Source organism: Dermacentor albipictus, chromosome 4 (genome assembly GCF_038994185.2).
Source record: "Dermacentor albipictus isolate Rhodes 1998 colony chromosome 4, USDA_Dalb.pri_finalv2, whole genome shotgun sequence".
Classification (NCBI taxonomy): Eukaryota; Metazoa; Arthropoda; class Arachnida; order Ixodida; family Ixodidae; genus Dermacentor; species Dermacentor albipictus.
This window is the reverse complement of record NC_091824.1, coordinates 3190174-3203912: the sequence shown is the minus strand read 5'-3', so window position 1 is coordinate 3203912 and position 13739 is coordinate 3190174. Positions and strand designations below refer to the sequence as shown.

At 48.5% G+C, this 13739-nt stretch overlaps 1 protein-coding gene across 6 annotated transcripts in view; it reads right to left on the bottom strand.

The window, feature by feature from the left end:
* The window catches only part of LOC139059016 (nuclear factor related to kappa-B-binding protein), a 617245-nt gene that overhangs the window by 137254 nt on the left and 466252 nt on the right, over nucleotides 1-13739 (bottom strand). For 5 of the 6 annotated variants that reach the window (XM_070536799.1, XM_070536801.1, XM_070536802.1 and 2 more), the window contains one exon: nucleotides 954-1113. In XM_070536799.1, the coding sequence (XP_070392900.1) occupies nucleotides 954-1113 (160 nt within the window). The remainder of the gene's footprint in view (nucleotides 1-953; nucleotides 1114-13739) is intronic. The other variant, XM_070536798.1, reaches the window with a different exon arrangement.

Below are 13739 nucleotides of genomic sequence, written 5' to 3'. Positions count from 1 at the left end.
ACACCAGTTTGCAGCTTGCTACTGCAGCAAGCTGTAAAAAATCGACCCAGAACCAATCCAACCCGCGGCACGCGTTTTGCCACTAGTGTGTCGGGACATCACGATGCGACGCAGAAATGGTGGCCTTGCTACAGTACTTGAAAGAGGGTGAAACTTCTGCCACAGTTTTTTTTTTCTTCAGGCGTGGCATTGACAGCTCTCCCCTAAGCTTTTCCTGTATGGTGGGGTCAGAGCAATGATGGTTGGAGGCACCGCCGCATGATTTGGTGTGCTGCTGAGAGCATTGTCGGAGTGCGGTATGTTAAATTAACTGTTGTAAATGCTTGCGCTTGCGAATTACTGGGCATTTTTGCCCATTGGACTACACATAACTTTGACGGGACCCCAGCGTCAGTTCGAATAAACAGGAAGTTCGAATTAAGCGTGTTTGAATTAACAAGATTCGACTCTACCTTAAGTCTATAGGGCGAGTGGCAGTGTCACGGGGCTCTCCGAATAACTGGCTGTTGACTGCATTGGAGCTAACTAGGAGGCTAGTTAACTGCAGGGCAAGGCTGAATCAGTTGGCAACTGGAAGCACATAAAGGAAACATTGTTACGCACCCGACCCTACAGGCTAACCTGCAAGTGATCAGCCTGTGCCCTGCGTTCTTGTCCAGTCATTTTGCACTGTAATTCTCAAAATGTACCAAACGACTCAATTTTCAATCTTTCTGCAAAAGAAACCAGGATGCTGCACAGGAAGCCCAGACAGGCTTCCCAAAAAGGACTGTGCCAAGCTTGTTGCTCTTTATATTGCACCTTTATAAGTGACAAGCCAGCCTCGCCACATATTAATGTACATGTATGCATTTTGCCCTGAATAATATACAGTTAGCCTTGTTCTCATTAGGCTTATTTAACGTCGTGGTGCTGCTTGAAGTGAGGTTCCACCGAGGGTGTTGGTTACTGACCGAGGACAACGGTGGGCTGTGTGGCCAGCAGCATGGGCGTGGCTGTGGCAGGGGGTCCCTGCTGGGCGACTGTGATAAGGCGGGGAGCAGGCAGAAACGGTGCCCCCTGGATACGCAGGGCTGGCCGAGGGCTGCCCCCCACCAGGTTGCACACCACCTGCTACAAACATATGACAACAGTGTGAGTGCACAGCAAAACTGCACATTCCCACTTTTGAAAGAAACAGTTGCATGAGCACACACGCATGCACACACACACCAACACTTGCTCTACAAATCTCAATGCAGCAGGTAAACTTAATTTACTACTCCAAACTAATTTGTACACACTAAAATGTCCTCTGCACTCCAATTTTTAATTCCACCTAAATGCAACTTCCCTGTTAAAAAAATTAAATTCGTTAAGGTGTATTACCATATTCTTTTCAGTTTTCTGCAGAATTTGGAAGATTCTTTCGCTTTCGAAGCTCTTCAAGTGATGCAAAAGAGTGCAAGGGCAGTGTTCCTGCTATCGTGTGTGGCAGGCACACCCCAGATGCTTGAAAAAGAAAATAAATGTAAATGAAGAGGTGACCGATGTCTGCAGACGAGGCACCTTAATATCGTCTGTGTGCTTACTGAGTGGAATAATGAAGGCTTGTGTGTTCGCAAAAATCTCCAAACCAAATAAAGGGAGCATGACCTAAAAATTGTTGTCAAGTTGAGCTGATATTACGAAGTACAACATTTTCATGGCAATGTGACACTGGTGCTGCAAATATAATCATGGGTGCTGACCATAATAATAATAATATATGGGGTTTTACGTGCCAAAACCACTTTCTGATTATGAGGCACGCCGTAGTGGGGGACTCCGGAAATTTTGACCACCTGGGGTTCTTTAACGTGCACCTAAATCTAAGTACACGGGTGTTTTCGCATTTCGCCCCCATTGAAATGCGGCCGCCGTGGCCAGGATTCGATCCCGCGACCTCGTGCTCAGCAGCCTAACACCATAGCCACTGAGCAACCACGGCGGGTAGGGTGCTGACCAATGGGACCAGCCTTTCCAGACCGCCATAGAACCTTCCTCTATCTCCGCTGATGTGTTTATCCACGGCCTCACCCAATGAATGTTGCAATAAATCAGCACAGTGCATAAATCATTGAATCATTTAAAATGCCACTTACAGTCAGCCTCCAGTTGCTTGCTGAAGTGTCAAGCATGAATTATGCCTTATTTTGTTGTAGTGCAAGCTGAACAAGAACAACAGAAAGGTACATCTGACACACACAGTATTGTGGTGCGGTGACTAATGTTGCCTGCCGAGCTTTAGCAGGCCACCGAGCTTGGCGGGCGAACCAAGATTATGTCCGAGGGGGCGTCACATACTTGCTACATCCCCTTACCCCTAGTTTGTTTGTTAAATAAAAAACAAACATGCACATTCAAAATATGAGGCTCTGCCTCCACCCTAGCTGGGTCGACGGTGCCTGCTACCCAGGCGAGTAACGGTCTGGTGGCCTCCGCCGTCGAGTACTCCGCCTGGGCACCAGTGTTGACGGGTCGGGTGTGGCAACGCCGGGTGCTGCCTGAGCCAGCTTTGCTCCATCCGGAGGGTTCGTAGTGGTCGGCCTTGCGAGTGGTGCTGGGCTCGACACTGGTCCAACGGGTGCCGCACCACTGGCTACGGTTGCCGCCTCCAAGGTAGGTGGTGCTCTGCTGGGAGTGACTGGTGCTGCGCTAGTCCTCCTGCGGGCTGGAACTCAGAAGTGGCAGTCGGGGGGTGCTGGCCAGGTCCCGAGGCGAGGCCTGACATGGTCGGCGTGTCTGTGCCACATGGCCCCGTCTGGCATGCGCACGAGCAGCGATGAGGCACTGGCAGGAGAGACCACCTGTCCCGCAGACCAGGGTGGGCCAGGACGGAAGTTCCTGGCGAAAACTGGAGTGCGCAACTCTGGCAAAGGCCCGGGACGCACCCTTGGTCAGCAGCCGGCTTCTGCTTCACCTTCTGCATCTCTGATTGGGCCTGGCGCAGCTTGCGCTTGCTGCGAGAGACCTCGCTCTTGAGCTGCCTGTTGTGGCTCTGCAGGCTCGTTATAATGTGCCGCATCTCCCAGTTGATTGGCTGAGCCTGCTCGCTGGACACCGACGATGCCTCAAACTCAATGCGTAGATTCTCGTACTCTCGACGAATCTGCGCGATGTTGTCCTCTAGGCAGATGACCTCCGACCGAAGCTTCTTCTGGACAACCAGCTCCTCGCTTTCCATCTGCTCAATCTGGCGAAGGTGTGAGTTTTTGGCTGTCGACAGCAAGGAGCGACACTCGTCCAGCTGAGTCTTGAGTTGCATGCTCTCGTTGTACAGCACGGAGAACTGGCTCTGCAGGCACTTTTACTCGGCCGTGCTCAACACCAGGCTCTCGGGCAGCGACTGCAGCCGCTCCACCATCTTCAGGGCCTCCTTGTGGCCATGTTGAAGCTGTTCCAGCTCCAGCAGCTGTGCCAATGCCAGCTCCCGCTGTTCCTCGAGCTGGCTCAGCAGGTCCTCCAAGCACAGGGAGGCTGCTCTGCCACCACCGCCAGAGCCCCAAAAATTCACATGTAGGCGGGACCAGGGTCTCTGTGGGAATGGCCAGGGGGTGCTTTCCACATTACGCGAGGCTCACTGATGCTCCTGGCAGATTTGGCAGCTCTGCACCACATGCAGGCTGGCTTCCGGGTACTCTGGCAGACGAATGCCCAGTACATGAATCCAGTTTCGGCCCAGCAGTGTCAGCGACGACCCCTTCGTTAAGTAAAGGGGGAAGGGTTGCCTCCCTGTCGCCAAAACGAACGCTGACCTGTGCCTGACCCTGGACCTGGGAGAGTTGCCCGGAGGAGCTGCGCAGCATCACGCCCGAAGCCTCGACAGACACGCCGGGGAAAGCACGCTTGAAGAGCTTCCCGGCCATTACAGACACGCTGGCCCCTGTGTCCAGCTCCATGGAAATGGGGTGCCCGCAGATTTCGACGGTCAGCAGGTATGGTGGCACAGACGACGGTACAAAGCCTGTGTGCCACATGTCGAAAATCAGCGGGTCCTCGGCCACGACGTGGAGCCTGGCCACGGAAGAACTTGAGCTTGCTGCCACACGCCTCCGCCGCATATGCTTGCGACGGCTACCCTGGCCGTGGGCTTGTCTGGTACCTGGGCTTGAATCAGGCTGCTGCTGCTGTTTGCTGTTCGTCTTCCTCCTTCGGCATACGCGTGCCAGGTGCCCAGTTTTCCCACACGTAAAGCATTGCGCTTGAGAGAACTGGCACTGTGAAGGGGAGTGGGCACCACCACAGCGACAGCAGGTACTGCCCTTTGTCGCGAACTTGTTAACCGCCCCTTCCGCCGACGGTGAGCCAGTCGCACGGGAAATCTCGCCGGCGTCCTTGGCGGCAGCTTCCATTGCCAGTGCTGCCTTCACGGCGTTGTCCAGCGACGGATCGGGAAGCTCCAGGAGTCGCGTCTGCATTAGGCGCTTTAGCTGGCCAAGCTTGGTGGCATGCTAAAGCTCGGCAGGCAACATTGGTCACCGCACCACTATAAACTGACCGGCGAGCAGCCGTGCTTGTCGGTGTTTATTGTGGTGCGGTGACCAACGTTGCCTGCCGAGCTTTAGCAGGTCACCAAGCTTGGCGGGCGAACCAAGATTATGTCCGAGGGGGCGTCACATACTTGCTACACACAGTGCTAACTTTCAACAATAGATTTATTTCATGTTCTTGTCGCTATATATACACCCTCGAAACGTCATACAACACGTTTAAATTTCGGTAAAAATGAACCAAAAAATAAACAGGGAAGCACACGCAAGCAATTTTTTGACTCACATATTCACAGACATGTACACATTCAACGCGAACAAAGATAATCGAGCTCTTTTGAATATAATGAAATGGAAGGTTTACTGACACATGCGCCGCCATGACATGCGCCGCCATACGTTGATATGTGTCTAGCTTCCACTATCAAGTGCGTCATCTCAACCTGCTTCTACTCATGACGACTGTTTCTTTAAATCTAGGTGTGCATTTGCATCTCTGGCAATGGACGGCAAGAAAGCCATCAGCGGCCACATTGTTTACTTTGTTATTGTGTTCTCGTAGCCGCTCATTTATGCATATACTTGTTTGAGCAATGTAAAATTGTCCACACCCGAGAGGAATGCGGTACACTACACCCGCGATGCAATCAATGTATTTGTTTTTATGTTCCTTTCTTTCTGGCCTTGTGTTCTTTCTTTTCTTCCTTTCTTTCTGGCCTTATGTTTATTAGGCGCTGAAAATACAAAGTTGATGTCACTCCTTCCAGCAATCTTCTTTAATCTATGGGAGAACTCGTGTATGTAGGGGATGACAGCAAGCTTTGTTTTGTTCATGTTAGTGCTTGTACCATGCACCTGCTCCGAACTGCTTTCCTGTGCCTTCTTAAGCAGTCCTTCTGCGATTGATACAAGCATGTGGCTAGGGAATCCAGCACCGCTTAAACGCGAGGCTTGCCATCCGAAGATATCATGCATTAGGTGTCTATTCAAAGAAGTACATCCTCAGTACAGAGGACAAGGATTCTCAAAATCCAGCACTCAGAATGGCTCTGACAGGCTCGACTTTTTAGAGCCTTTCTGAGGACGCAGCTGCGCAGCATTTATGAACCACAAACAGCAGAAATGCAAGTCTGAAAGCATCTGCGGCTGGCAGACCAACTGACGGAGTTCCATTGGAATCTTCAGCTGAAGCATCTATGTGACTGGGTGAGCAAAGTGTGCGTGAATGCGACTTGCAACATACATATATTGGAATGATTCTGGCTCCCTGAACCTGTGCGCGAGGTCTTGGGGCTTGGACCAGTTTGCCCTGCAACCCCTGAAGAAAAAGCCTGAACTTTTATCTATTGTGCGTCAGGTCTCTAGACTGGCTCCAGAGGACGAGGCTATGAGGATCAAATCTGAATGTGTTGATGACTTGAAAAGCTATAAGCCTCCACGTCAGAAATTACCTGTGAAACATGGCGAATAAAACCTGTTACAGCATGATTTGTGTGTGCTTCCAGCTGATAAAGAAGGCAGCTTCGCAGTTTTCGGCATGAAGAGTTCAACGAGAAAGCTATAAACGATATTTAGGCAGTTATTAATGAGAGAAATTAGATTTCTTGTACTAAGGTCAGAGCGAAAGCACAACAATTGTGTAAAAAGATGTATCCGCAAGGTGTGGTGAGCAGCATAAAAAAAAATGGAATTGTCTGAAGTAATTTTTAGCACTAAGACTTACAAAGAAGGTGTACCGTTCAGGGTGATAGCTTCTGAGAGGGACATGTGGCAGAAATCTGTCGCCATGTACCTTCAAGAAAAACTAAACTTGTTAGACATCAGTGACCCTTTCCTGACAAAGAGTTCTGAGGAGGTTTTAAATTTTGTAAGAGCTCATGAAAATCAACGTTTAAAGGCCTTCTCTGCCGATGTTAAAGACCTTTATTATTCTCTGCCACAATCAGAATTATATTAACCTGTATTGACAGTTGCATAGATACATATGGTGCCGTTAGGTTTAACACGGAAGCAGGTACATCCATTGACAATTTTTTAGAATTACTCAGGTTTTATTTGTCATCTACGTTTATCGAGAACAAAGGTACCCTGTATCTGCAGAAACAAGGAGTGTGTATAGGTTCTTGCCTAGCACCAGTGCTAAGTAATCTCTTTTTAGCCAAACTTGACAGAGACCTGTCACAGCGCCTTCACGAATTTAAGGTTGTAAAAGTTTTTAGATATGTTGACGACTTTTTAGTTCTAATTGAATGTTCATCTGCTTGTTTTACTAATGAATGTGCTCCTGTTTTTACCATTATTCGTGACTGTCTAAATCCACTAGAAGTGACCTTTGAAATGCCATGTGACGGGAGGATTAGATTCCTTGACATTAAGTTTGTGCTCACCGATAACGAAACCTGCTGGTGTTACGAACCTAGGGCAAGTAAGCCACTTTTACCATTTCATTCCGCGCATACAAAGCTTGTGAAGAGGGGAATCGCGAAGATGTGTTTCAGCGAAGCACTGAAAAAATCATGCCAACACCTAATGTACGATAGCTTCAGACGGCAAGCCTCGCATTTAAGAGGCGCTGGTTACCTGAGCCACGTGTTTGTGTCAGTCACAGAAGGACTGCTTAAGAAGGCATGGGAAAGCAGTTCGGAGCAGGTGCATGGTACAAGCATACACAAAAGAAAGCTTGCCGTCATCCCCTGCATACGCGGGTTCTCCCATAAATAAAAGAAGATTGCTAAAAGGAGCGGCATCAACGTTGTATTTTCAGCGCCTAATAAATTGGTCAGCCTGTGTAGAAACACAAGGCCAGAAAGAATCACACGTACCGCATGCGAAAAGGAACATAAAATCAAATTCATTAATTGCGTCACGGGTGTGGATGATCCTACATTGGTCAAATAGGTAGATGCATAAATGAGCGGCTACGAGAACACAATAACAAAGTAAACAATGTGGCCGCTGACAGCTTTCTTGCCATCCATTGCCAGAGTGCAAATGCAAACCTATATTTAAAGAAACAGTCATCATGGGTAGAAGCAGGTGTGAGATGACGGGCTTGATAGTAGAAGCTAGACACATATCAACGTACGGCAACGCATGTGTCAGTAAACCTTCCATTTCATTACCCTCAAAAGAACTCGATTATCTTTGTTCACACTGAATGTGTACATGTCTGTGAATATGCGAGTAAAAAAAGTGCTTGCATGTGGTTCCCTGTTTATTTTCTTGTTTATTTTAGGCGAAATTTTACACATGTTGTATGATGTTTCAAGGATGTACATGTTTATTTATTTATTTATTTATTTATCTGATACTGTAAACCCCGTTCTTGGGTCATTACAGGGAGGGTGATGTGTCAAGAATACATGATACATAATTTTCTTTCTATGTAACATACAAATTCACTGGCACTCTTGGTAGTTAACAACAGCAACAACGAGAAAAAGAAAGGAGCAAAGAACAGTAGTTATACAAAGAAAAGTCAACAAAAATGCTCGTAGTAAAAATTTAGTATCCATCCTCGCAAAAGAAAGTAACGCATTTTCAAATCGGCAGAGCCCTCGTTGCTCACAACTGCATTAGGCAATCTGTTCCACATGTCAACCGTGCCAGGAAGAAAGGAGAAACGAAAAGCGTCAATATGTGTTAAATAAGGTTGAATGGCTCTACTATTGTTTAGATGATCGCATCTCCTTCCTGAAAGTTGTAGATATAGATCCTTGTTTGTTTTTGTTCGCCCATTCATGTTTTTAAAACGAAACTTTAGCCTATGCTTAGGTCTGCCTTCCTCCAGAGGCTCTAGTTCACAAGATTTTAACAAGGCTGTAACAGACTCCATGCGTCGGTATTTACCGCATATGAAACAGACTGCCAATCTTTGTATTCTTTCTATTTTTGTTTTCAGGGCTTTCTGATGAGGGGACCACACAACACAAGCACACCCCAAGACTAGTCGTACAAAAATTTTGTAGGCTGTTGATTTCACGTCCCGTGTAGCGCATTCCAGTTATTTCTTTAAAAGGTATAGCTTTTGGTTTGCCTTGGAACATATATTATCAGTGTGTGAGTGCCGTTGCAATGTGTGCATAATACTGACTCCTAAGTATTTGAAAGAAGCTGCATTATTCAGAGGATGGTTTACAATTTGGTATATGCAGGAAAGTTTGCTTCTACTTGTGCGAATATGCGTAAATGTTGTTTTGATATAGTTTATTTCCATGTCCCATTTTAAACACCACTCATCTAATGCCTGTCAACGTCTATTCAGATTAATTTGGTCACCTTCGCAGCCTATTGGGGTATAAATCAAACAATCATCGGCAAAAAGTTTCATTTTAACAGGCGGTTCAACTAGTGCACCGTGTTAGATACGGGACCATTTCCTGAGCCTACTTCGAATTCCCCAGACCACATCGAATCGCACCACAGCTAATTAAGGAGAGCAGAAGCACGGATGCCACATTCCTGAGGCACGGCACGTGCAAACAAGTTGGCGGACCCCACTTCGTGTGTAGCCGGTGGAGCTATTCATGCTTGGCTCTTGCCGAAACTGAAGGGACTCTTCCGTCCTGGCATTGTTGCGGGTAAAGTGGGTCCCGAAGAAAGACGGCTGTAATGCGCCGTGACAACCTGGCGGTGTCGCCCCCTACCCTCTAGTGTGACGGCACATTGCAAGTCAGCAAGGCAAGACCACAGGGAGAAGAAAGCCCTCAGACAAACACCCGAGCAGCGACTCTCTTCGCCTGGTGTGACTCCATCGCACGGGCGCCTACCATTGGTCGAAAATGGCGTCACCTGAGCGGGCTCTCTCATTGGCCGAACGTGACGTGTCTTATCGACACCGAAGGGCTTAAAAGACGCAGACCAGGAGCAGCAGGAGAGCATTCTTAGAGCATCCCTTGATTCATCTCTCTCGAACTTCTTGCGACGGGCCGCAGCGTCAGAGTTGCTGCCGGCCCTTAATGACTCTAAGACTGTTAATTGACGTCTCACTGTAAATAATGTAAATAAACCTTCCAAGTGTTTCATCCCGACGTCCTCCTCAACTCCTACAACTGGTTGCTAGCGGTGGGTTCGCCTCCAAATGCATCAACTGGTGGCAGCGCTACGGATCAACCTTCGTCGAGAGAAATCCTGAGCAACCCGGATCAGCGAAAAAGAGCCTTCGTCCAAAGGAGTCGCGAGCAACCGGGAAGAGCGAAGAAGAGAGAGCCTTCGTCGAAAGAGGTCCTAAGGAACTGGGAGTAGCGAAGAAGAGCGAGCCTTCGACCCAGGGAGTCCTGAGGAACCGGGAACAGCGGACCGATGAACCAGATGGCAGGGTGCTGCAACCGTAAGTGGGCGCGTGGTTTTTTCCTTTTGATTCGCCAGACTCAAATGTTGTGTATTCATTTTGATAGTTCTGGGAATAGGGAATTTGTTGCCTTGTGTGTTTGCACAAATTAATTAAGGAAAACAGCTCTAACCACCAGTCGGGGCTGCTGCCATGGATCTTGGAAAGTTGACGAGGTTAGACTTGTTGTTGGTGTGCGACGATTTGGGAGTTGAGGTGGACGAACAGATGAAAACGCCAGCTATCATACAGGCAATTCAAGATAGTGGCAATGATGACAAAAGCATTGAGCTTGCTTGGGAGGTGATACAGGAACCACGGGAGGAAGAGCGTCGTGAACATGAGCGAGAGCGTCGTGAATGTAGGAGTAAGCGTAAGCGTGAAGAACGCGAGAATGAACGGAAGCGTGAGCTTCAAGAACTTACTCTTACGTGTGAGCGTCAAGAATGTCAGCGTGAGCGTCAAGAACGTGAGAATGAACGCGAACGTGAGTATCAGGAAGGTATGCGTGAGCGTGAGCAAAAGTATGAGAGAGAGAAGGCAGCATTGTTAAAAGAGATACAGTATTGTGATCAGTTAATGACACAGAGACAACGGCTGTCTGAAAATTCTGTAGGTAGTGCAGCGCACAAGAATGAGAAAGTGTCTAGCTGATTTTCGCCAAAAGCCGACGAGAAGAGTGGTGCCTGTGAGATTGGCTGCACATTCATAAGTGAAGGGAAAAGGCCAGCTGCTAACGATGCCTTAGTGGCAACAGAGGCCGCTAAAGGCCGCAGGGAGAGCGACGAGGTGCTGTGCCAACAGATGACTGTAGAGACAGCTAGGCCAGCTGCGAACAAATTGGCACAGTTACCACGCGCGTGCGTCGCTTGTAATGTTAGCGAGGTTGCTAGCGAAGAAATGGGTACTGCTGAACCCGTTAGATGCGAGCACCGATGTCAGGTCAGATCTGCGGGCCGAAGTGATGTGCGAGCTGGACGATGCAGTTGAGAGTAGTTCTCGGGATGGTGAGCTCCGTAGCTCACGAGAGAACAACTGCACTGTTCAGGGATCAGTGCGGCTCTCCGCCAGTCTAGGTAGCCTAGAGATGGGTGATTTAATTAGGAATCATTCGGACTGTGCGCGTGAGACAACGCTCAAGGCCGACGGGCTGTGTGTCGATGCACAGCGTGAGCTGGGCAATGCAGTAGAGGGCAGTTCACAAGAGTGCGAGTTGCATAACTCGAGTAAAGCCTGCTGCATTGTGCCAGAGTCCGTTGAGCTGTCTGCCAGTCGAGGCAAAGATAGAGTCGATTTAAATGATAATCACTCAGACTGTGCGGGTAAGAGACCGATCCGGGCCGACGAAATGTGTAACGGCCAGCATGAGGCGCGAGAGAGAGGCATGAAAAGGAATTCAAAGAAAAAGTGCCGCAGAAAAAAGCGCCGTAGGGATTGGAATGCGGTGACTAATGTAGCGCCGCCAAAGACGGTGTGAGACCCAAAAGGGCAGGGCGTGGAGAAAAGAAAGTTGCGGTCGTCATGGACGATGTTGACGCATCAAACACGTTCGAGCCACCGGTCAAAGGGGGACCGTGAAGCGTGTTCTGCACGGATGCGGAGAAAGGGCACGGGGCAGTTACATTCCTCGTCGTTCTGTCGTTCTTTTCGAAGCTCAGCGTACAGTACGAAGAAGCACAAGGAGGCAAGACGAGACTAGGTGGGGAGTAGCGACGCGGTCACTCGAGTTTGTGAGGAAAACGGGGCGCCAGGACGCAAATTGGCAGGGGACTGTAACGTCTTGGGGGAGCTGATAGTAGGTCAGCCCTTTTGTTGTTCCCCGGTAGCCAGGGTAGCTTTCAGACCGCGACCACCTCGAGTACGGCTCAAAAGCGAGTCAGTCGAAAACCTTTGGAACGGGAGGCAAACAGAGCTTTCGTAGAAGTAAAACGTTCTGTTTTGTTTTAGTTTTTTTAGCATTTAAAAATTTTCGCAAATTGAGGCTAGTTTCTTTCAGTATGTAAGGTATGAGCTTTGTGTTTTTGTTCGAGAAGCTCCGAGATCGGAAAGATGCGTTTTATGTAAACCTGTAGTCTCGCGAGATGTTCATTAATGAGTAGATAGGCTTTCTTTTTTTGTGTGTGTGAGTAATCTGAAGTGTCAAGGTTATCGGTTAGAGGCCTATCGTAACGCGCGTGTGTTTTAGTTAACCTTATTTTTTTATAAGCGTGTTTTTATTTTCTAAGGTTAACCGCGTAGGTTTTCAGTAAGTGCATCATTTGCACTGACAAGCATTCTTAGTTCGCTTAGCGCGTGTCCTGTGTGGACGGAAGGAAGCAGATTTATGTTGCTTTATGTTGATTTATTTCGGTTGCTCGTGTGTGTTGAGGGCAGCCGTATTCTTTAGTGAGCATGCCTGGAACTAGTTAATAGAAGACGCATTATTTTAAGGGTTCTGTGGAGTGCTAAGTCCCGCAAGTTTAATTGTTCGTTTAGGTTACGTGTCTTGTAGGGACTAAAGACACGTGAGTAGGCGTAATAAAAAGTTTGCCTACGACGCAAGTATGCATTCTGATTAGTGACCACAAGGCTAGCGCGCTTGTGATTACGTACCTGTGAAGTAGACCAGGCTGTTCAGTGGCACCAATACGTGCGATAAATACGCCACTGCGATAGGTTGAAAACATGCTGTTTGTGTAGTTAGGCCAGTTAAGTTATGTTCGACTGTTTTCACTGTTTGTTTGCAATGGCAATGACCCGTTGTTTTGCTACAACAATAGCACTCTGGTCTTGTCAGCATTCGGGGAGAAATGGATAGCGGTTTGGAAAGGTGGTTGGAACTGCTTTGTCGAAATTGGGGAAATAAAAGATCAGGGTTCATTTTGACTCAGTAATAGCCTGGTGAGTCAGGGGTGAAGAGCCTGCGCTTACGCGTGGTACAGCGCTGTGTTGTTTTGTTTGTTTGACGTATGTTCTCCAGGGCCCAGGATACCGAAGTTCATCAAATGAGGCTCGACACCAGTACCCTGCAGGTCCTTTCAGCGTTCCTCATGGCCAGCGAATTGAGTTCGCCGGCCATTCCGAACTTCCGGGGCGAGGACGAGCTGTTAGATATGGGACCATTTCCTGAGCCTACTTCGAGTTCCCCAGACCACATCGAATTGCACCACAGCTAATTAAGGAGAGCAGAAGCACGGATGCCACGTTCCTGAGGCACGGCACGTGCAAACAAGTTGGCGGACCCCACTTCGTGTGCAGCCAATGGAGCTATTCACTGCTTGGCTTTTCCCGAAAGTGAAGGGACTCTTCTGTCCTGGCACTGTTGTGGGTAAAGTGGGTCCTGAAGAAAGACAGGTGTAATGCGCCGTGACAACCTGGCGGTGTCGCCCCCTACCCTCTAATGTGACGGCACATTGCAAGTCAGCAAGGCAAGACCACAGGGAGAAGAAAGCCCTCAGACAAACACCTGAGCAGCGACTCTCTTCGCCGGGTGTGACTCCATCGCACGGGTGCCTACCATTGGCTGAAAATGGCGTCACCTGAGCAGGCTCTCCCATTGGCCGAACGTGACGTGTCTCATCGACACCGAGGGGCTTAAAAGACGCAGACCAGGAGCAGCAGGAGAGCATTCTTAGAGCATCCCTTGATTCATCTCTCTCGAACTTCTTGCGACGGGCCGCAGCGTCAGAGTTGCTGCTAGCCCGTAATGACTCTAAGACTGTTAATTGACGTCTCACTGTAAATAATGTATATAAACCTGCCAAGTGTTTCATCCCGACGTCCTCCTCAACTCCTACAACCCATATTATTAACAACAATAAAAACAGTATTGGTCCCAAAATGGAACCTTGGGGAATCCCAGAGTACACGTGCAATGGATTTGAAATGCCATCCTGAATATTTACAGACTGTTGACACAC